Source organism: Zosterops lateralis (assembly GCF_965231275.1).
Source record: "Zosterops lateralis genome assembly, chromosome: 35".
NCBI lineage: Eukaryota > Metazoa > Chordata > Aves > Passeriformes > Zosteropidae > Zosterops > Zosterops lateralis.
In genome coordinates this window covers 1,986,656-2,009,483 of record NC_139795.1, presented here as the reverse complement: position 1 = coordinate 2,009,483, position 22,828 = coordinate 1,986,656, and the positions used below count along the sequence as shown (strand labels likewise).

General features: G+C 56.6%; 2 protein-coding genes and 1 long non-coding RNA gene across 3 annotated transcripts in view; 2 read left to right on the top strand and 1 right to left on the bottom strand.

Moving 5' to 3' along the window:
• Positions 1 to 9,618: 9,618 nt before the first annotated feature.
• Positions 9,619 to 12,257, top strand: ZBTB12 (zinc finger and BTB domain containing 12; the record flags this gene model as incomplete). Its single annotated transcript, XM_083881694.1, has 2 exons — positions 9,619 to 10,098; positions 11,510 to 12,257. The coding sequence occupies 2 exons, from the start codon at positions 9,619 to 9,621 to the stop codon at positions 12,254 to 12,256; spliced, it is 1,227 nt and encodes a 408-aa protein (XP_083737820.1). The 3' UTR covers position 12,257.
• Positions 12,258 to 12,514: 257 nt separating this feature from the next.
• On the bottom strand, positions 12,515 to 13,422 carry LOC310921529. Its single transcript, XR_014592155.1, has 3 exons — positions 13,230 to 13,422; positions 13,014 to 13,154; positions 12,515 to 12,607 (listed from the first exon to the last, which is right to left on the bottom strand). It is a non-coding gene; the product is annotated as an uncharacterized lncRNA (long non-coding RNA).
• A 1,629-nt stretch (positions 13,423 to 15,051) lies between these two features.
• EHMT2 (euchromatic histone lysine methyltransferase 2) overlaps positions 15,052 to 22,828 on the top strand; it is a gene marked incomplete at its 5' end in the record, with an annotated part of 30,853 nt that continues 23,076 nt past the window's right edge. The window contains 10 exons of the mRNA XM_083881744.1: positions 15,052 to 15,070; positions 15,165 to 15,290; positions 16,281 to 16,451; positions 17,404 to 17,711; positions 18,265 to 18,340; positions 18,864 to 18,949; positions 19,585 to 19,704; positions 20,763 to 20,915; positions 21,982 to 22,088; positions 22,440 to 22,540. Of these exons, the coding sequence (XP_083737870.1) occupies positions 15,052 to 15,070; positions 15,165 to 15,290; positions 16,281 to 16,451; positions 17,404 to 17,711; positions 18,265 to 18,340; positions 18,864 to 18,949; positions 19,585 to 19,704; positions 20,763 to 20,915; positions 21,982 to 22,088; positions 22,440 to 22,540 (1,267 nt within the window). The remainder of the gene's footprint in view (positions 15,071 to 15,164; positions 15,291 to 16,280; positions 16,452 to 17,403; positions 17,712 to 18,264; positions 18,341 to 18,863; positions 18,950 to 19,584; positions 19,705 to 20,762; positions 20,916 to 21,981; positions 22,089 to 22,439; positions 22,541 to 22,828) is intronic.

The window sequence follows — 22,828 nt, the reverse complement described above, 5'->3', positions numbered from 1 at the left end:
CTGTCCCCTCCTGTCCCCACCTGGCCTCACCTGTCCCCACCTGGCCCCGATGGCTCCGCCCGGGCCCCTCCGGCCCCCAGTGCTGCTGCTGCTGCTGCTGCTGGGTGAGACTGGGGGGACTGGGGGGACTGGGAGGGGATTGGGGGGGACTGGGATGGACTGGGAATGGAGATTTGGGGGACTGGGATGGAGACTGGGACAGACTGGGAAGGACTGGGGGGCACTGGGAACAGAGATATAGGGAACTGGGATGAACTGGGATAGACTGGAAGGGACTGGGAGGGGATTGGGGGGCACTGGGAGGAACTGGGAGGGACTGGGATAAAGAGTGGGGGGACTGGGATGGACTGGGGGGCACTGGGAATGGAGATATGGGAAACTGGGAGGAGACTGGGGGGAACTGGGATGGAGATTTGGGGGACTGGGATGAACTGGGAGGGGATTGGGGGACACTGGGATAGACTGGGATAGAGACTGGGGAAACTGGGAGGGACTGGGAGGGACTGGAGGGAACTGGGAATGGAGATTTGGGGGACTGGGATGAACTGGGAAGGGCTGGGGGCTACTGGGATGGACTGGGATAGAGTTTGGAGGGATTGGGATGGACTGGGAGAGACTGGGATGAACTGGGATTGAGACTGGGATGAACTGGGATTGAAACTGGGATGGACTGGGAGAGACTGGGATGAACCGGGATCGGGGAGCGGGACGGGGTCAGGGAGGGAAACTGGGACGGGAACTGGGAGGGACTGGGAGGGACTGGGAGGGACGGAGATGGAGCGATAGGGAATTGGGGATGAACTGGGAGGGACTGGGAATGACGGATACGGAATTTGGGCAGGACTGCGGTGACTGGGGTGAACTGGGACGAACTGGGATGGACTGGGAATGACGGATATGGAATGTGGGAGGGACTGAGACAGGAAATGGGATGAACTGGGGTGAACTGGGATGAACTGGGAATGACGGATACAGAATGTGTGACAGACTGGGGCGAACTGGGATAAACTGGGATGGGAACTGGGACAAACTGGGCTGGGAACTGGGATAAACTGGGATAAACTGGTCTAAACTGGCCCAAACTGGTCCATACTGGTCCAAACTGGTCCGTACTGGTCCACACTGACCCCTCGCTGACCTCTGACCTCCCGCAGGCGCCTCCGGCCGCGGCGACTCCCCCGGCCCCGCGCTGACCCCGCTGACGGCCGGAGTCGATCCCTGCAAGGATCCCCTGGGATTCCTCAGCCCCCAGACGGGATCGGGATCCTCCGGGGGAAATTCGGGATCCTCCGGGGGAAATTCGGGATCCTACGGGGGATCCTCTGGAAATTCGGGATCCTACGGGGGAGCCTGCGGAGATTCGGGATCCTCTGGGGGTAGACCGGGATCCTCCGGAGGTGGATCGGGATCGGCTGGAAGCGGATCGGGATCCTCTGGAAATTTGGGATCCTCCGGAAATTCGGGATCCTACGGGGGAAATTCGGGGTCCTACGGGGGAGATTCAGGATCCTACGGGGGAGATTCGGGATCCTACGGCACCTCAGGATCCTCTGGGAATTCAGGAACTTACGGGATTGGATCGGGATCCTACGGGGGCGGATCGGGATCCTATGGAAATTCGGGATCCTACGGGAATTCGGGATCTTATGGGAATTCGGGATCCTATGGGGGATCCAGCTCAGGGTCTTATGGATCCGGATCTGGATCTGGAAGACCCGGATCTGGATCTGGATCTGGATCAGGGAGACCTGGATCCCAGGGGGGAAGTGGATCAGGAAGACCCGGATCTGGATCCGGATCTGGATCAGGGAGACCTGGATCCCAAGGGGGAATAGGATCAGGATCTGGAAGACCCGGATCAGGATCTGGATCCGGATCTGGATCAGGCAGACCCGGATCTGGATCTGGATCTGGATCCCAGGGGGGAAGTGGATCCCAAGGGGGAGGTGGATCCAGCTCCTATGGGGGCCTGGATTCCTACGGGGGATCCTCGGAATCCTATGGGGATGACGCAGGATCCTATGGAGGATCCTATGGAGGAGATTCGGGATCCTACGGAGGGAATTCGGGATCTTATGGGGGGAATTCGGGATCCTACGGAGGGAATTCGGGATCCTATGGGGGATCGGGGTCCCAGGGCAGACCAGGATCTTATGGGGGTGGTCCAGGATCCTATGGGGGTGGTCCGGGATCCTATGGGGGATCAGGATCTCAGGGCAGACCGGGATCTTATGGAAAACCAGGATCCTATGGGGGCAGACCGGGATCCTATGGGGGAGGTCCGGGATCCTATGGGGGATCAGGATCCCAGGGCAGACCAGGGTCCTATGGGGGAATGGGATCTTATGGGGGTGATTCAGGATCCTACGGAGGAGGGTCAGGATCCTATGGTGGATCAGGATCCCAGGGCAGACCTGGATCCTATGGGGGCAGACCTGGATCCTATGGGGGCAGACCAGGGTCCTACGGTGGATCAGGATCCCAAGGCAGACCAGGATCCTATGGGGGCAGACCAGGATCTTATGGGGGTGGATCTGGATCCTACGGAGGCTCAGGATCCTCTGGAGGGTCTGGATCTTATGGGGGTAGTTCAGGATCTTACGGGGGTAGTTCAGGATCCTATGGGGGCAGACCAGGATCCTATGGGGGCAGACCAGGATCTTATGGGGGTGGATCTGGATCCTACGGAGGCTCAGGATCCTCTGGAGGGTCTGGATCTTATGGGGGAGGTCCAGGATCCTATGGGGGTGGTCCAGGATCTTATGGGGGTGGATCTGGATCCTACGGAGGCTCAGGATCCTCTGGAAGCTCTGGATCTTATGGGGGTAGTTCAGGATCCTATGGGGGCAGACCAGGATCCTATGGGGGTGGTCCAGGGTCTTATGGGGGATCAGGATCCCAGGGCAGACCAGGATCCTATGGGGGCAGACCAGGATCCTATGGGGGTGGATCTGGATCCTATGGGGGATCAGGATCCTCTGGAAGCTCTGGATCTTACGGGGGTAGTTCAGGATCTTACGGGGGTGGTCCAGGATCTTATGGGGGATCAGGATCCCAGGGCAGACCGGGATCTTACGGGGGTGGTCCAGGGTCCTATGGGGGCAGACCAGGATCTTACGGGGGTGGTCCAGGATCTTATGGGGGTAGTTCAGGATCTTACGGGGGTGGATCCGGATCCTATGGGGGATCAGGATCCTCTGGAGGTTCTGGCTCTTATGGGGGCGGTCCAGGATCCTACGGAGGTGGATCCGGATCTTATGGGGGATCAGGATCCTCTGGAGGCTCGGGATCTTATGGGGGCGGATCAGGATCTTACGGGGGCGGCTCAGGATCCTCGGGAGGGGACTGGGGCTCCTTCGGGGGCGGATCCTCGGGGGGATCCCTGGGGGGATCCCGTCAGCGCCCCGGCTACAAGAACCCCGGGATCCCCTTCGTGCCGGGGCTGCGCGACCCCGCCCGCATCGGGGGCTACATCCCCGTGCGCCGGGGGCCGGGGTCCGCCCAGGGATCCACTCTGGGATCCAGCCAGGGCTCCAGGGCTGGATCAGCTCTGGGATCCGCTCAGGAATCCCCTCAGGGACCCAATCAGGGATCCGGGTCAGGATCTGCTCTGGGATCGGCTCAGGGATCTGGTCAGGGATCCAATCAGGGATCCAGCCAGGGATCCAATCAGGGATCAGGTCAGGGATCCACCCAGGGATCCGGTGACAGGGATGGGGACGGGGACGGGTGTGGGGGGTGCAGGAAATAGGGGAGGGGTCCCCAAGGGGTCCCAAAGGGGTCCCAAAGGGTTCCAGAGGATCCCAAATAAAGTGTCAGATCCGGTGCCGGACTCATCGATGAAACCGCAGGAGGGGCGGGGATGGGGGGACTGGGGGGGACTGGGGACACTGGGGACACTGGGGACACTGGGAATGGGGTGGGGACACCCATGGGGACACTGGGGACACTGGGGGTGGCATGGGGGACATCACTGGGGATACTGGCAATGGGGACACTGGGGAGAACTGGGGAGAACTGGGATGGGGACACTGGGGACACTGGGGACAACTGGGGACAACTAAGGACACTGGGAACAACTGGGGATACTGGGGATACTGGGAATGGCATTGGGACATGACTGGGGACAACTGGGGATACTGGGAATGGGGTGGGGACATCACTGGGGACACTGGGGATACTGGGAATGGGAACACTGGGAATGGCATGGGGACACCCATGGGGATACTGGGGACACTGGGGACACTGAGATGGGGACACTGGGGACACTGGGGACACTGGGGACACTGGGAGCACTGGGATGGGGACACTGGGGACACTGGGGACACTGGGGACACTGGAGACACTGGGATGGGGACACTGGGGACACTGGGAGCACTGGGATGGGGACACTGGGGACACTGGGGACACTGGGGACACTCTCAGTCCCATCCCATCCCCTCCCCCACCCCAGGCATCCCCTCCCCCCCCCCAACCAGTGCTCCCAGTACGGCCCCGCCCCCCCAAACCAGTGCTCCCAGTGCTCCCAGTACGGCCGGTTCCAAACCCGGGACCTTCCCAAATTTTTTTGGGGAAGGCCACGCCCAGGTTTGGGACCACAGGAATTTGGGGGTTCACACCTGGATCATCCCAAATTTTTTTTTTTTTTTGGGGGGGGAACACACCTGGAATTTCCTAATTTTTTAGGGGATTCATCTGGAATTTTCCAAATTTTTTGGGGAGATTCACCTGGAAATTCCCAAATTTTGGGGGGAGATTCACCTGGATTGTCCCAAATTTTGGGGAGGACTCACCTGAGACATCCCAAATATTTTTTTGGGGGGGTCACACCTGGAATTTCCCAAATTTTGGGGGGGGGGGGTCACACCTGAGACATCCCAAATTTTTTGGGGATCCCCAAATTTTGACTCGAGGGGGGGGTCCCCAAAACCTCCCCCTCCCCCCCCCCCCGCGCAGGGAATGCCGGGAACTGAGTCACGGCCCCTCCCCCCACCTGGGGGGACCCCTCGCCCCTCCCCCCCCCGGGAGCCTTTAAGAGAGCGGGGGACCCTCCCAGTGCTCCCAGTTTGATCCCAGTGCCCTCCCAGTGCCCTCCCAGTGCTCCCAGTTTGATCCCAGTGCCCTCCCAGTGCTCCCAGTTTGATCCCAGTGCGGTGCAGGAGGGACCAGGCAGCGCTGCCAGGTACTGGGGGGGACTGGGAGGAACTGGGAGCAAACTGGGAGGGGACTGGGGCGGCACTGGAGGCAACTGGGGGGCACTGGGAGGAAACTGGGATGAACTGGGGGTCACTGGGAGGAACTGGGAAGTCACTGGTGGTCACTGGCACCAAACTGGGAGGGACTGGGGGGCACTGGGAGGGCACTGGGACCAAACTGGGGGGCATTAGGGGGTTACTGGGATCAAACTGGGGGTCACTGGGAGGGACTGGGGGACACTGGGGGTCACTTGGAGGAAACTGGGATGAACTGGGGGTCACTGGGAGGGCACTGGGAGAGACTGGTGGGGACTGGAGGGAACTGGGAGGGCACTGGGAGGGACTGGGAAGAACTGGGGGGGTACTGGGGGGTCACTGGGTGTCCCTTGTGGGTCACTGAGAGGAACTGGGAGGGACTGGGGGGACACTGGGAGGAACTGGGAGGGACTGGGGGACACTGGGGAGGTCACTGGTTGTTACTGGGAGGGCACTGGGGAGTACTGGGATGGACTGGGGGACACTGGTGGTCACTGGGACCAAACTGGGAGGGACTGGGGTGTCACTGAAGGGAACTGGGATGAACTGGGAGTGACTGAGGGGGTACTGGTGGTTACTGGTGGTCACTGGGAGGAGACTGGGAGGGACTGGGGGGGTACTGGTGGTTACTGGGAGGAACTGGGAACAAACTGGGATGGACTGGGAGGTTACTGGGAGGAACTGGGAGGTCACTGGGAGGTCACTGGTGGTCACTGGTGTCCCCCCCTCCCCCCCACAGCCATGTCCGACCGCCGCCCCTCCCCCCCAAAATCCCCCCCCAAATCCCCCCCCTCCCCCCCCCGGGCCGAGCCCCTCCCCCCCCCGGGGCTCCCCCTGGCCCCGTGGCCGCCCCTCCCCCTCTGGCCCGCAGGTGACACCGGAGGTGACAACGGTGACAACAGAGGCCACCCAGGGGACAGCGGGGATGAGGACAAAAGGGACAAGGACACGGCCACCACAGAGGGGACAGGGGGGAGGGGCGGGACCCCCTGAGACCCCCCTGGGGACACCCAGTGGCACCGGAAGTGTCACCAAGTGTCACCAAGGGGTGGCACCGATGTCCCCTGAGACCTGCCGGAGTAATAAAAGGTCCCCAAGAAGTGTCACCGTTGTCCTCAGATGTCACCAAGTGTCACCAAGGGGTGGCGCCGATGTCCCCTGAGACCTGCCGGAGTAATAAAAGGTCCCCAAGAAGTGTCATTGTTGTCCTCAGATGTCACCAAGTGTCACCAAGAGGTGCCACCACTGTCCCCAGGTGTCCCTAAAAAGTGCCACCAGTGTCCTGAGATGTCCCCAAGAAGTGCCACCATCGTCTCTGGACACTCCTAGGTGTCCCCAAGGAGTGGCACCATTGTCCTCAACTGTCCCCAAGTGTCCCCAGATGTCACCAAGAGGTGACACCGATGTCCTTGACACCTCTCAGAGTAATAAACGTCCCTAAAAAGTGCCACCATTGTCCCCAGATGTCCCCAAAAAGTGTCACTGCTGTCCCCAGGTGTCCCCTGGACCAATAAATGTCCCCAAGGAGTGGCACCGCTGTCCCCAAGTGTCCCCAGATGTCACCAGATGTCACCAAGAGGTGACACCGATGTCCTTGACACCACTCAGAGTAATAAACGTCCCTAAAAAGTGCCACCATTGTCCCCAGATGTCCCCAAAGAGCAGCACCACCACGGTCTTGTGAACCAATAAATACCCCCAAGTGTTAAAAACAAGGCCAAAAATCCAGATTTTTTTTTTTTTTTTAATTAGCCAATAATTTATTATAACAAACAGGACTATTGGGACAGCAAAAGGCTAGGGCTAGTCCCAAACCCTTTAGAACAAACCAGAGTTACAATGTACATAAATTACCCTTGAGGTGGACAGTTTCCCTCAGAGAAAAGCCGCTCCCTCAGCCCGTGAGCCCCTTTTATCACCTCCCTCCTCCCCGCGATTGGTGGGTTTTGGATCCTCGAGCTGATTGGCTCGTTTCCCGGGCTCCTATTGGTCCTTAGCGGGAGCGTCTCTGGACCAATCATTTTTTCCCGCCTTCCTGTGATTGGTCAGTTGATGCACCAATCAGTGACCAGGAGCGGTGTCCTGATTTGGATCCGGCTTTGAGGGGGGAAGGTTCTCTCCTTTCTTCTTTTTCTCTGGTAAATACTTTAACAACTATTTAAAAGTAACTTTACTCTCCTCCTACTTAAAATTTCTACTGACAACTTATACAAACTTGCAATCTCAACTTTTAGTAACAGCTGGTACAAAAGTTGCAATCAAAACTATTCAAAACTTATAGTAACAAGTGGTACAAAGCTAGAGATGGAAATGACTCTTATGGGATACAGGAACATTTGTGACAGACACGTACAAAGCTGTAAATGGAAATGGAAACTTGTAAAACGTATCTTATACATTTAGAACTAAAATGTGTAACTTTTAAACTGTTTATAACACAAGGAGTGGCACCAGTGCCACTGCTGGTGGATTTAGGGGCTGTTTTTTGGGTGACTTGGGGGCGATTTGAGGCGATTTTGAGTGAGTTTTCTGACAATCTTTTTTAGATGGATTTTGTGCAAATATTTGACAGATTTTTAATGATTTTGGGGCAATTTTTTTACAGTATTCCACCAAATTTTTGGGTGATTTTTGGAAGATTTTTGAACGATTATTTGACGATTTTAAACCGATTTTTTTACCATTTTTTAGCGATTTTTTGACTTATTGAGCGATTTCTTTTTTTGGATTTTTTGAGCGATTTCTTTCCGCCCGGATTTTCCCGCCATTTCCCGGCCGTCACCACGGCAACGGCGCCGCGGCGGCGCTCGTCTGTGACGTCATCGCTCTACCTATATCCCACAATGCCCCGCGGCTCTGTCTGAGGGGGGGGTCCTGATGCCAAGTCCTCCTATATCCCACAATGCCCCGCGGCTCTGTCTGAGGGGGCTCTGAGTCTAGGTCCTCCTGTATCCCACAATGCCCCGCGGCGCTGTCTGAGGGGGGCTCTGAGGTCGGGTCCTCCTCTATCCCACAATGCCCCGCGCGGGCCCCTTCCCTCCCTGTCGGTGCCGCGCTCGCTGCCCCCGGCCCGGAGCGGCCGCGGCCTCGCGGCTCAGGCGGTAACGGCGGCGGGGAGGGGGAAGGGCACGGTCCGGGGGGGTGTGTGGGGGAGGGGAGCCCGTTTAGGAGGGGGAGGGGTCGATGAAGGGGTGGGGGGAGGGGAGAGGGAGGGCCCGGTGTGTGTTTTTTGGGGGTGGGGGGGGCTCGCGCCGTGACGTCACAGCGAGGCCTTGTCTTCCTTCCTTTCCCACCCCTCCCCCCCTCTCCCTCCGCAGGTGCAGCCACGTGACTGGCGGAGCCCCCCCTCCCCCCCCCACACACCAGTGACCCCCAGTGACCCTCCCAGTAACTCCCAGTGACCCTCCCACTGTGTCCAGTAACTCCCAGTAACTCCCCCAGTGCTCCCAGTAACTCCCAGTAACTGCCAGAGACCCTCCCAGTGCTCCCAGTAACTCTCAGAGACCCCCCCAGTGCTCCCAGTAACTCCTAGTGACCTTTCCCAGTGTTCCCAGTCCCACTGAGGACCCTCTCAGCTGTCCCAGTGCCCCTTCCCAGTGTTCCCAGTCCCTCCCAGTCCCTCTCACCCCCCCTTGCCACCACTCCCAGTGCTCCCCAGTCCCTCCCAGTTCCTTCCCAGTATCTCCTGAGCTCCTCCCAGTGCCCTCCCAGTGCCCCCAATCCCCTCCCAGTCTGTCCCAGTCCCTCCCAGTCCCCATAGCTCCACTCCCAGTGCCCCCAGTTCCCTCCCGTTTCCCCCAGTTCCCTCCCAGTCCCACTCCCAGTACCCTCTAATCCTTCCCAGTGCCCCCAGTCCCTCCCAGTCTATCCCAGTCCCCACAACCCCACACCCAGACCCTCCCAGTGCCTCCTAGTCCTTCCCAGTCCCTGTAACTCCCCTCCCAATCCCTCCCAATCCCCACAACTCCCATCCCAGTCCCTCCCAGTCATCCCCAGTCCTCTCCAAATCCCTCCCAGTCCCTCCCAATCCCCCTCAGTCCATCCCAGTCCCCCTTAGTCCCTCCCAGTTTATTCCAGTCCCAATAACTCCCCTCCCAGTCCCTCCCAGTCCCCTCCAAATCCCTCCCAGTCCCTCCCAGTCCCCTGTAGCCCCCATAACTCCCCTCCCAGTCCCTCCCAGTGCCTCCCAGTCCCCATAACCCCACTCCCAGTCCCTCCCAGTCCCTTCCAGTCCCCTGTAGCCCCCATAACTCCCCTCCACATCCCTTCCAACCGCCGTAACTCCCCTCCAAACCCCTCCCAGTCTCTCCCAGTCCCCATAACTCCCCTCCAAATCCCCACAACTCCCCTCCAAACCCCTCCCAGTCCCCCCATTTCACCCCCAGCCATGTCGTCGTGCGCCGAGGTTCTCCGTTTCCAGCTGCCGGGCCACGAGGCGGCCGCCCTTCGCTCCATGACGCGCCTGAGGGCCGAGGAGCGTTTCTGCGACGTCACCATCGTGGCCAGGAGCCTCCGTTTCCGCGGCCACCGCGTCATCCTGGCCGCTTGCTCCCCTTTTTTACGTGATCAGTTCCTCCTGAACCCCGCGGCCGAGCTCAGGGTGTCCCTGGCTCACAGCGCCAGAGTTTTGGCCGATCTTCTCCTCTCGTGTTACACCGGAGCTTTGGAGTTCGCCGGGAGGGATTTGGTGAATTATTTGACGGCGGCCAGTTACCTGCAGATGGAGCACGTGGTGGAAAGGTGCAGGGGGGCCCTGGCCAGGTTCATCCAGCCCCCTCCGGCCGCTCCGGCCGTGCCCACCAAGCCCGAGGAGGAGGAGGAGGAGGAGGACGAGGAGGACGCGGCGCCCGACGTCTGCATCGTCAAGGTGGGTGAGGTGAGAGGGTTTTGGGGTGAAGTGGGGCAGTTTTGGGTCTGGAGTGAGCTCAAAGTGACCCCCAGAGTGACCACAAAGTGACCACAAAGTGAGGAGAGTGACCACTGGACAGTGGAGTCGCTGATGGACACTCAGGGGTGATGGCAGCGAGGGTAAAGTGGTCAGAAATGACCCCAAAATGACCCCAAAGGGGTCAGGAATGACCCCAAAGTGACCCCAAAATGACCCCAAAGAGGTCAAGAATGACTCCAGAGTGACCCCAAAGTGAAGGGAGTGACCCCTGGACACCTGGACATCCCCTGGACACTCAGGGGTGACCACTGGGCTGATGGCAGTGAGGGTGAAGTGGTCAGGAATGACCCCAAAGTGACCCCAAAGATATTCTAATATTGGATATTCTAATAATTGTAATATTCTAATAATTCTCCTTTGCTGTTGGATCATCTAGTAACTCCAATATTTTAATAATTCTAATGTTCTAATAATTCTCCTGTAATTCTCTCACTTTAATTTCTTAATTTCTATTTCTCTCACATCAAAACTCACTTTAATTCTTATTTCTCTCCCAGATTTTACATCAAACTCACTTCAATTCCTATTTCTCTCAGAAGTTTCACATAAATCTCTCTTTAATTCCTATTTCTCTCCCAGATTTTACATCAAACTCACTTCAATTCATATTTCTCTCACAGATTTCACATAAAACTCACTTTAATTCCAATTTCTCTTACATTGAAACTCCCTTTAATCCCTATTTTTTTACCCAAAACTCCCTTTAATTCCTATTTCTCTTACAGGTTTCATATAAAACTCCCTTTAATTTCTATTTCTCTTACATCAAAACTCACTTTAATTCCCATTTCTCTTACATCAAAACTTGCTTTAATTCTTATTTCTCTCACACATTTCACATAAAACTCACTTTAATTCCCATTTTTCTATCCAAAACTCCCTTTAACTCCTATTTTTTTACACAAAACTCCCTTTAATCCCTATTTCTCTCCCACATCCCACACCAAACTCCCTTTAATTCCAATTTCTCTCACATCAAAACTCGTTTTAATTCCTATTTCTCTCACAGATTTCACACAAAACTCACTTTAATTTCTATTTCTCTCACAAGTTTTTTTCATTTCTATTTCTCTCACAGATTTCACACAAAACTCACTTTAATTCCCATTTTTCTATCCAAAACTCCCTTTAACTCCTATTTTTTCATCCAAAACTTACTTTAATCCCTATTTTTTTTACTCAAAACTCACTTTAACCCCTATTTTTTCAACCAAAACTCCCTTTAACCCCTATTTTTCATCCAAACCTCCCTTCTAACTCCTCTTTCCCTCCCACATTTTAATTTTTCCCCCCAACCAATCCCATTTTTAACCCTTTTTTCCCCGCCCAGGTGGAACCGGCCGCCCCCGCAGTGACCCCCCGGCGGCGGCGAGTGACCCGGGCGTGGCCGGCCGCGGCCGTGGCCGGAGCTGACCCTCCCTGCGGCGCCCCCGGGGCGGTCAGCGCGGCCGGACACTCGGAGCCCCAATGTCCACCCCAGCTGGGGGTGGTCAAGGCCTGTTACAGCCTGGCCGAGGACGCGGAAGGTGAAGGTTTATTAATTTTCCCTGGGGGGGGTAACGAAGATCCCGGTGGCGCTTCCGGTGTTGTCACAGCCCCATCAACAACAACAACAACAACCCCACCATCCTCATCCTCATCCTCCTCATCCTCCTCACGCTGCGGGAAATGCGGAGAAAACTTCCAAGGGGTGGAGAAATTAGTTTTCCACATGCGAGCCCAACATTTCGTCTTCATGTGCCCGCGCTGCGGGAAACAATTCAACCACAGCAGCAACCTGAACCGCCACATGAACGTGCACAGGGGGGTGAAATCTCACGGCTGCGGGGTCTGCGGGAAGAGTTTCACCCAAAAATCAACTTTGCACGACCACCTGAACCTGCACAGCGGGGCCAGGCCCTATCGCTGTTCCTATTGCGACGTTCGTTTCGCCCACAAACCCGCCATCCGCCGCCACCTCAAGGAGCAGCACGGCAAAACCACGGCCCAGAACGTTCTGGAAGCTGGGGGAGGCTCTGGAGGAGGGGCTGGGGGAGGTGGGGGAGGAGGAGGAGAGGGAGGGGTGATGCTGCGTTGACCATAAGGAGGGGGAGGGCCCAGGGAGATGGGGAGGGAGGAGATTTTTAATTTTTTTTGGGTTTTTTTCCCTCTCCTTATCGTCCTCCTCGTTGTTGTTGTTTGTGGGAGTTGAGGAGGGGTCGGGTTCTCTCCCTGGGGGGGGGGTTTGAGGGGAGGGGGTGGGATGGATGGATGGATGGATGAGGGGTGGTCATTGAAGTGACCCCCAGAGTGAGGGGAGTGACCACTGGACAGTGGAGTCGCTGCTGGACACTCAGAGGTGACCACTGGGGTGGTGGCAGTGAGGGTAAAGTGGTCACTAATGATCATAAAGTGACCTCAAAGTGGTCTGGAGTGACCCCAAAGTGACCTCAAAGTGGTCTGGAGTGACCCCAAAGTGACCTCAAAGTGGTCAGGAGTGACCACAGAGTGAGGGGAGTGACCACTGGATGATGGAGTCGCTGCTGGACACAGAGGAGTGACCATCAAAGTGGTCAAGAATGACCCCAAAGTGACCCCCAGGTGGTGGGGACTGACCACTGGACAGTGGGGTTGCTGCTGGACACTCAGAAGTGACCACTGGGGTGATGGCAGTGAGCTCAAAGTGACAGAAAGTGACCCTCAAAGTGGTCAGGATTGACCCCAAAGTGACGGGGAGTGACCACTGGACAGTGGAGTTGCTGCTGGACACAGAGGAGTGACCACTGGGGTGATGGCAACAAGCTTAAAGTGGTCAGAAATTACCTTAAAGTGACCTCAAAGTGGTCAGGAATGACCCCAAAGTGACCCCCAAGTGGTGGGGAGTGACCACTGGACAGTGGAGTCGCTGCTGGACACTCAGGGGTGATGGTCAAGGTGATGGTCACAAGGCCAAAGTGGTCAGGAATGACCCCAAAGTGAGGGGAGTGACCACTGGACTGCTGGACACAGAGGAGTGACCACCCCAAAGTGACCCCCAAGTGATGGGGAGTGACCTCTGGACACCTGGACACCTGCTGGACACACAGGAGTGACCACTGGGGTGGTCAGAGTGGCCAAAGTGGTCAGGAATGACCCCAAAGTGACCCCCAGGTGGTCAGGAATGACCCCAAAGTGACCACTGGACACCTGGACACCTGCTGGACACTCCGGAGTGACCACTGGGGTGGCCAGAGTGGTCAGAATGACCCCAAAGTGATGGGAAATGACCCCCAGGTGACAAATTTGGGGTCCTGGATGTCCCTGGACTCCCCTCCTGGACAAATTTTGGGTTCTTGGGACACCTGGGTGACAAATTTTGGGGTCCAGGGACCCCCAGGTAACAAATTTGGGGGTCCAGGAATCCCCAGGTGACAAATTTTGGGGTCCAGGAATCCCCAGGTGACAAATTTTGGGTCCCTCCCCCCAAATTTTGGAATCCTGGGCCATTTTTTGTGGCAAAAAAAAAAGATTTTTCACTCAAATTTCAAAGCTCTGATGGGACAAGACCCCAAATAAAAGGGGGAAAATCCCCCAAAATCTGAATTTTGGGGGGTCCCAACTTTTAGTTGGAAATTGAGGTGACAAATTTTGGGGGATCCCCCCGAATTTTAGGGATTTTTTTTTTGACCCCCAATAGATTTTTAGGAACCCCCTCCCCAATTTTTTAGGTTTTAGTGATGGGGAGGGGGAGGGGAATTGAGGGGAGGGGTCTCTGTAGTTGGAGTGGGGGAGGGGAGGGGATTTTTGGGGTGGGGGGACCCCAGATTTTTTGGGTGGGGGGAGGGGGGGGTAGAGAGGAAAATGGGGATCCCTTTTTTTGGGATTTTTTTTTAAGGGGAGGGGTCTCAGGATATCTGGAAGTGTTTTTTTTTTTGGGGGGTGGGAGGTGGGAGGTTTTCCTCCTCCCCCTCCCCAGATCAGGGTTGTTTTTGTTTGGTTGGTTTTTTTTAAAATTTGTAATAAATGGATTTTGAATAAAGTTGTAAAAGATGTTTTTTTTGGGTTTTTTATTATATTAGTTTTTTGTTTTGTTTTGGGGTGGAAAAATACTAAATAAAATTTTTTAAAATTTTAAAATTTATTTAAAAATTATTTTTGTTTTTATTTTTTTATTTTTATTTTTTATTTTTATATTTTATATTTATTTTTACTTTTATTTTTATTTTTTATTTTTGTATTTTATATATATTTTTATTTTTACTTTTTATTTTTTATTTTTACTTTTTTATATTTTGTATTTTATATTTATTTTTATTTTTTTTTATTTTTTACTTTTATTTTTATATCTTCTATTTTCTATTTTTTTATTTTTGCTTTTATTTTTATTTTAATTTTTTTTACTTTTATATTTATTTTTGTTTTTACTTTTTACTTTTATTTCTATTTTTACTTTTATTTCTATTTTTACGTTTGTTTTTATTTTTTTTTTATTTTTTATTTTTATATTTTATTTTTACTTTTTATTTTTATTTCTATTTTTATTTTTATTTCTATTTTTACTTTTATTTTTATTTTTTTATATTTTATATTTATTCTTATTTTTACTTTTTACTTTTATATTTATTTTATATTTTTATTTTTACTTTTATTTCGATTTTTATTTTTATTTTTTAGTCCCAAACTACCAAACCCCCCCAAAAATCTGGGTGGGCGTGACCAGAACCCGAAATGGGCGTGGCTTAACCAAGTGGGCGTGGCTTCTCCATAGAGTGGGGCGTGGCTTTGCTTTATGGGCGTGGCCTGGGCGGGAAGACAAAGCCGTGTTTAGTGGGCGTGGCTTTGTCCATAAAAGGCTTGACCACGCCCCCCTCGCCGTGCGTGCTGACGTCACCGCGCGCGGCGCTCTCCGGCGCGATGGAGGCGGCGGGAGGCGGCGAGGTCTGAGGGGGGAGACCACCCGGGAGGGGTTTTTAAGGGATTTTTGAGGGAAATATGAGGAGTTTTGGGGCTTTTTGAGGCGTTTTGAGGCGAAAGGAGGGGTCTTTGTGCTGCGGGGGGAGGGGCGCTCCCCTCACAGCGCGCTGTGCCCCTCCCCCTCCTCCCTCAGGACCCCCCCGTCGGGACCCTCGTGGTGGAGGCGGCGGGAGAGGCCGGTGAGTGACCTAAACCCCCCTCAGGATCCATTTCAGGATCCCCTCCCTCAGGATTCCCCTCAGGATCCTCCTCAGGATCCGTTTAAAGATCGCCCCCCTCAGGATCCCCCCCTCAGGATCCCCCCCTCAGGATCGCCCCCCTCAGGATCCCCCTCAGGATCGCCCCCCTCAGGATCGCCCCCCTCAGGATCCCCCCCTCAGGATCGCCCCCCTCAGGATCCCCCTCAGGATCCCCCTTTGGATCCTCCAGGACCCCCAAAATGACCCCAAACCTCCCATAAAGTCATGAGACCCTCCCCCCCCCCCAAAATGCCCCCCTTGAGCCCCCCACAGGATCTCCAGACCCCCCCCAAAATGTCCCCAGACACCCCTAAAGCTGCTCAGATCCTTCCCAGGACCCCCAGATCCCCCTCAGGACCCCCAAATCCTCCCCAAATTCCCCCCAAATCCTCTCAAGATTCCCCCCAGGACCCCCAGATCCCCCCCTAGGACCCCCAAATACCCCCAAACCCCCCCCAGTCCCACCCAGGACCCCCAAATTCCTCCCAGGACCCCCAGATCCCCCTCAGGACCCCCAAATACCCCCAACCCCTCCCAATCCCCCCCAGGACCCCCAGATTCCCCTCAAATGCCCTCAAACCCCCTCCGGACCCCCTTAAACCCCCCCAGATCCCCCCAGGACCCCCAAATACCCCCAACCCCCCTCAATCCCCCTCAAGCCACTCCAGACCCCCCTAAATCCCCCCAAATCCCCCCAAGACCCCTCATACCCTCCCCAAAATACCCCCAAAACCCCTCAAAACCCCCCTGAACCCCCTCCAGACCCCCCTAAATGCCTCCAAATCCCCCCAAATCCCCCGAAGTTCCCCCCCAGGACCCCCAGATCCCTCCCCAAACCGCTTCAGGACCCCCTCAAACCCCTCCAGACCCCCCTAAATTCCCCCAAACCCCCCAATTTTTTTCTTGACCCCCCTTTTTCTCCCCCCCCAGGGCTCCCCCCGGGCAGCCCCTCCCTCTGTGACCCTCCCCCACCCGGGGGGACCCCCCCCAGGGCCGGAGGGACCCCCCAGGATGAGGAAGGGCCTGGGGGGGGAGGCCCCAGCGATGGGGAGGGGGCTCAGGGGACCCCCCCAGGTGGAGGTGGAACCAAAGGGCTGCCAGGTGAGGGGGTTTGGGGGGGTCCTGGGGGGATTTGGAGGGTCCTGGGGAGATTTGGGGGGTCCTGGGAGGGATCAGGGGGGTCCTGGGGGGATTTGGGGGGAGATTTGGGGGGTCCTGGGGGGAATTTGGAGGTTCTGGGGTGGGGTTTGGGGGCATTTTAGGGGGGGTTGGGGGTCCTAGGGGGAGACCAGAGGGGTTTTGAGGGGATTTGGGGGGGTTTGGGGGCATTTGGGGGGAATTTGGGGGGTCCTGGAGGGTTTTGAGGGGGTTTGGGGGGTTTGGGGGGTCTTGGGGGGGGTTTGGGGGGATTTTGAGGGGGTCTGGGGGGGTTTGGGGGCGTTTTGGGAGGGTCCTGGGGGGGCTTGGAGGGGGGTTGGGGAGTCCTGGGGAAGTTTGGGGGCATTTTGGGGGGAGTTGGGGGGTCTTGGGGAGTCCTAGGGGGAGACCAAAGGGGTTTTGAGGGGATTTGGGGGGGTTTGGGGGCACTTTTAGGGGGGTTGGGGGGTCCTGGGGGAGTTTGGAGGGTTTTGGGGGAGATTTGGGGGGTTCTGGGGGAGGTTTGGGGGGTCCTTGGGGAACCTGGCAGGTTTTTTGGGGGGGTTGGGGGGTTTTAGGGGCATTTTGGGGGGTCCTGGGGGGGCTCAGGGTGATTTTGGGCAGATTTGGGGAGGGGTCTCACCCCTTTTAGGGGAATCTGGGGCAGATTTGGGGAGGGGTCTCACCCTTTAGGGGGGTCTTTGGGATCCACTTAGAGAACTCTGAGGTATCTCATTTTTTTTTGGGTGGGGGGTCTCACCCCAAATATTTTTTTATTATTATTTTTTATATTTTTTTTAAATTAATTTTTTTTTAAATAAAAAATTATTTACCATTTTTTACTCAATTCAGGTACAATTTTCCTCCAAATTTTTTTATGGGGAGGGGTCTCAAATTTTTTATTCTCCCTTTCCAGGCCACGCCACCAAGACCCTCCCCGGCTCCCCAGGCCGGGGTGGGGGCGGCATTTTGGGGACCCCCACCCCACCTTTACCCCCCCCAAGCCGAGCCAAAATGTCCCTGACTGGGGCTGGGGGTGGCAAAACCCCCCCGGGGCAAAGCCTGGCCTTGCGCCTCCTCAGCCTCCCGGGGGGGGGTCCTGGGGGTCGCCCCCCGCCCCCTGAGACCCCCCAGAGCCCCCCTGAGCCCCCCCAGGCCCCCCCGGAGCCCCCCAAAGTCCATCGAGCTCGGAAAACCATGGCCAGGCCCAGCAGTAACGGACAGGTGAGGGGGGTTGGGGGGATTTTGGGGGGGTTTTGGGATTTTTTTGGGATTTTTGGGGATTTTTTCGGGGGTTTTGGGGATTTTTGGGGGGTTTTTTTGGGTTTTGGGGGATTTTTTGGGGATTTTTTGGGATTTTTTGGGGGTTTTTTTTTAATTTTTTTTGGGATTTTTGGAGATTTTTGGTTTTTTTGGGGGATTTTTTGGGGAGTTTTGGGGGATTTGGGGGTTTTGGGGGGGGATTTTAGGACCCCTCCAAAGGGATTTTTGGGGGTTTTGGGGTTTTTTTTAGAGGGTTTTTGGAGTTTTTTAGGGGTTTTTTTTTTGGGGGGGGTTGGGGGGGACTTTTTTTTGGGGGGAGGGATTTTTTGGAGTCTTTTTGAGTTTTTTTGGGGGGTTTTTGAGGTTTTTTGGGGGGATTTGTGATTTTTTGGGGGGTTTTGGGGGGGTTTTGGGGGATTTGTGGATTTTAGGGTTTTTTTTGGGGGGGGTGGGGTTTTTTTGGGGTTTTTTGGGGGTTTTGGGACCACCCAAAGGTGGTTTTTGTGCCCCCCAGGTGCCAGAGAAGCCCAGGATGTCGGAGATGTTGCACTTCAGGGTGTCAGAGGAGCTCTGTGGGATCGGCCAGCACGGTGTGGGGGGACTGGGGGGTCCTGGGGGGGATTGGGGGGTCCTTGAGGGGTTTGGGGGGTCCTTGAGGGGTTTGGGGGGGATTTGGGGGGTCCTGGAGGGGTTTGGGGGGGTCCTTGAGGGGTTTGGGGGGGATTTGGGGGGTCCTGGAGGGGTTTGGGGGGATTTGGGGGGTCCTGGAGGGGTTTGGGGGGTCCTTGAGGGGTTTGGGGGGGGTTTGGGGGTCTTGGAGGGGTTAGGGGGGTCCTGGGGGAGTTTTAGGGGGATTTGGGGGGTCCTGGGGGGGGGGGTCCTGATGGGAACTTGGGGGTTCTGGGGGGGATTTGGGGGGTCCTTGTGGGGTTTTAGGGGGTCCTGGGTGTGTTTGGGGGAGGTTTGAGGGGATCCTGGAGAGGGATTTGGGGTCTGGGGGTGCAGATTTTGGGTCTGGGGGTGCAGATTTGGGGTCTGGGGGGGCAGATTTTGGGTCAGGGGGTGCAGATTTTGGGTCTGGGGTCTCCCTGACCCTCCCCTGTGCCCCCCCAGACCCCCCCAAACGCCCCAAACTGGATTTTGGCCCCGAGGGGCTCCACAAACGCCTGCAGAGACCCAGCCCCAGGGCCAGCACTGAGGTACCCCCCAAAAACACCCCAAAATACCCCAAAAACACCCCAAAACACCCCAAAAACACCCCAAAACACCCCAAAAATACCCCAAAACACCCCAAAACACCCCAAAAATACCCCAAAACACCCCAAAACACCTCCAAAACACCCCAAAACACCCCAAAACCACCCCAAAACCACCCCAAAAATACCCCAAAACACCCCAAAACACCCCAAAATACCCCAAAACACCCCAAAATACCCCAAAACACCCCAAAACACCCCAAAACACCTGAAAACATCCCAAAACCTCCCCAAACCACCGAAAACACCTCCAAAACACCCCTAAAACATGCTAAAACACCCCAATAACACCCCAAAAACACTGAAAACACTCCAAAAACACCCAAAATACCCCAAAAACACCCCAGAAATCCCCCAGAAAATCCCCAAAACTCCACAAACTCTCCTCAGGACTCCCCAGATCACCCCAGGACCCCCTCAGGACCCTCCAGACCCCCCCAGGACTCCCCCAAAATCCCCCCTGGACTCCCCCAAAATCCCCCCTGGAACCCCCCAAACCCTCCCAAATCCTCCCTAAATCCCCCCAAATGCCCCCCAAATCCCCCCAACCCCCCCCCAAACCTTTGTTGCCCCCCCAGATCACGGTGACAGAGGAAATGGCCGCCCCCCCCCGGGACTGGGACTCGGAGGGGGGAGGGGGATTCTCCCTCTTCTACGACGGGTTCAGCGTGGACGGGCACGGGGACTCCGACAGCAAGGTGGGGGGATGGGGGGCTGGGGGACTGGGGGGACTGGGAGGGGACTGGGAGGGGATTAGGAACACTGGGAGGGGAATTGAGGGGGACTGGGATGGATTGGGATGGGATTGGGGGGGGCTGGGAGGGGCTGGGATGGACTGGGAACACTGGGAGAGGGACTGAGGGGGACTGGGATGGAATGGGAGGGACTGGGAGGGGATTGGGAGGGACTGGGATGGACTGGGAGGAGACTGGGAACACTGGGAGAGGGACTGGGAGGGACTGGGACGGACTGGGAGGGACTGGGAGGGGACTGGGACGGACTGGGAGGGGATTGGGAGGGGAACGGAGGGGACTGGGAGCAGTGGGAGAAGGATTGAGGGGGACTGGGATGGCATTGGAGGGAACTGGAACACTGGGAGGGGACTGGGAGGGACTGGGACAGACTGGGAGGGGATTGGGAGGGGATTGGGAGCAGTGGGAGAGGGATTGAGGGGGACTGGGATGGCATTGGAGGGAACTGGAACACTGGGAGGGGACTGGGATGGACTGGGAGGGACTGGGACAGACTGGGAGGGGATTGGGAGGGCCCTGGGGGGGACTGGGATGAACTGGAATGGTACTTGAATGGGACTGGGAGCACTGGGAGACAGACTGGGATGGGGTTACGGGGGATTGGGAGAGGGTTTGGGAGCACTGTGGGATGAACTGGGAGCACTGGGGGGGCACTGGGATGAACTGGGCTGAACTGGAAGCACTGGGATGAACTGGGATGAACTAGGAGCACACTGGGCTGAACTGGTCTGAACTGGGAGCACTGGAAGAGCACTGGGATGAACTGGAATGAACTGAGGGGGCACTGGGAGTGCACTGGGATGAACTGGAATGAACTGGGAGTGCACTGGTCTGAACTGGGAGCACTGGGAGGACACTGTGATGAACTGGGCTGAACTGGGAGCACTGGGCTGAACTGGGAGGGCATTAGGAGCACTGGGAAGGAACTGGGATGAACTGGGAGTGCACTGGTCTGAACTGGTCTGAACTGGGAGCACTGGGAGCCCCCCTGACCCCTCTCTCAGTCCGAGGGGGAGGTGGCGGGCGAGGCCCTGAGCGAGGAGGAGGAGGAGGAGGAGGAAGAAGAAGAGGAGGAAGAGGAGGAGGACGAGGAGGAGGAGGACGAGGAAGAGGAGGAGGAGGAAGAGGACGAGGAGTCCGGGAACGCCTCGGATCGGGTCAGGACGGGCTCGGGGAGGGGCCAGGGGGGGATTTTGGGGGGTTTGGGAGGGATTTGGGGGGTCAGGATGGGGTCAGGAGGGGGTTTGGGGGGTCAGGGAGGGATTGGGAGGGATTTGGGGGGTCAAGGTGGGGCTGGTGAAGGATTTTGGAGGGTTTGGGAGGGGTCAGGGAGGGATTTTGGGGAGTTTTGGGAGGGATTGGGAGGGATTTTGGGGTTCAGGGAGGGATTTTGAGGGTCAAAGAGGGGCCAGGGGGGGATTTTGGGGGGTCTCGGAGGGATTTTGGGGAGTTTGGGAGGGGTCAGGAAGGGATTTTGGGGTTCAGGGAGGGATTTTGGGGGTCAGGGCGGGGCTGGGTGTGGACTAGGGTGGCCTCAGGTGAGTTTTGGGCAAGTTCAGGGGGAATTTGGGGATTTTAGAGGGTTTTTGGGGTGTCCAGATGTGTTCTAGGAAGGTTTCAGAGGGGTTTTGGGGTGCCCAGGTGTGTTTTGGGGGTGCCTAGGTACATCCTGGATGGTTTTTGAGGTGCCCAGGTGTGTCCTGGGTGTATTTTTGAGCTCCCCAGGTGTGCTCTGACCCCACCTGTCCCTCAGAGCGCCTGCAGCGCCCGGCCCAGGGTGCCCAGGTGTGTCCTGGGTGGTTTTTAGGGTGTCCAGGTGTATTTTCAGGGTCCCCAGGTATATTTTTGAGCTCCCCAGGTGTGCTCTGACCCTCACCTGTCCCTCAGAGCGCCTGCAGCGCCCGGCACAGGGTGCCCAGGTGTATTTTAGGGGTCCCCAGGTGTGTTTTCGGGGTGCCCAGGTATATTTTTGAGCTCCCCAGGTGTGCTCTGACCTCACCTGTCCCTCAGAGCGCCTGCAGCGCCCGGCGCAGGGTGCCCAGGTGTATTTTAGCCCCCCTGACCCTCACCTGTCCCGCAGAGCGCCTGCAGCGCCCGGCCCAGGGTGCCCAGGTGTATTTTTGGGGTCCCCAGGTGTATTTTCAGGATACCCAGGTGTGCCCAGGTGTGTTTTCAGGCTCCCCAGGTGTATTTTAGCCCCCCTGACCCTCACCTGTCCCGCAGAGCGCCTGCAGCGCCCGGCGCAGGGTCCGGCGCAGGTGGAAGGAGAGCCCGTGGCTCAAACCCAACAGGAAGAGGAAGAGGAAAGACCCCCGGGGCAAGGACAGAGGTGGGGACCCCCGAATTGGGGATGGGGACCCCCGAATTGGGGAGGGGGAGCCCAAAATTGGGGAGGGGGAGCCCAAAATTGGGGAGGGGGAGCCCAGATTGGGGGGGGATTTTGGGGAGGGATTTGGAACTGGGGAATTTGGGGAGGGGGTTTGGAATGGAAATTTTGGGGAGGGGTCTCAAACGAGGGGGAATTTGGGGAGGGGGATTTTGGAATGGGGATTTGTGGGGGAGCTCAAATGACAGAATTTGGGGAGGGGGATTTTGGAATGGAAATTTTGGGGAAGGGTCTCAAACAAGGGGGAATTTGGGGAGGGGGGACCCCAATTCTGGGGTGTGTGACCCCCCTGTGCCCCCCCAGGACCCCCCGTGGGCCCCCCCAGTGAATACACGGAGGTGCCCCTGGGCTGCCTGCAGCTGCCAGCAGGGGGCGCCCTCAGCCCCCAGCCCACAGGTGAGGACACGCCCACACACATGGACACGCCCCTTTTGGGGGACACACCCCTTTCCTGGGACACGCCCAGATCACCTGGACACGCCCCTTTTGGGGGACATGGCAACCCCTGGACACACCCAGCACACCCGGACACGCCCATCACACCTGGGACACGCCCCCCAGGACACGCCCAGCACACCTGGACACACCCATTGGACATGCCCAATACACCTGGACACGCCCCTTTTTGGGCATTCCCTAGGACACTCCCCCCTGGACACACCCCTTCCACCTGGACACACCCCT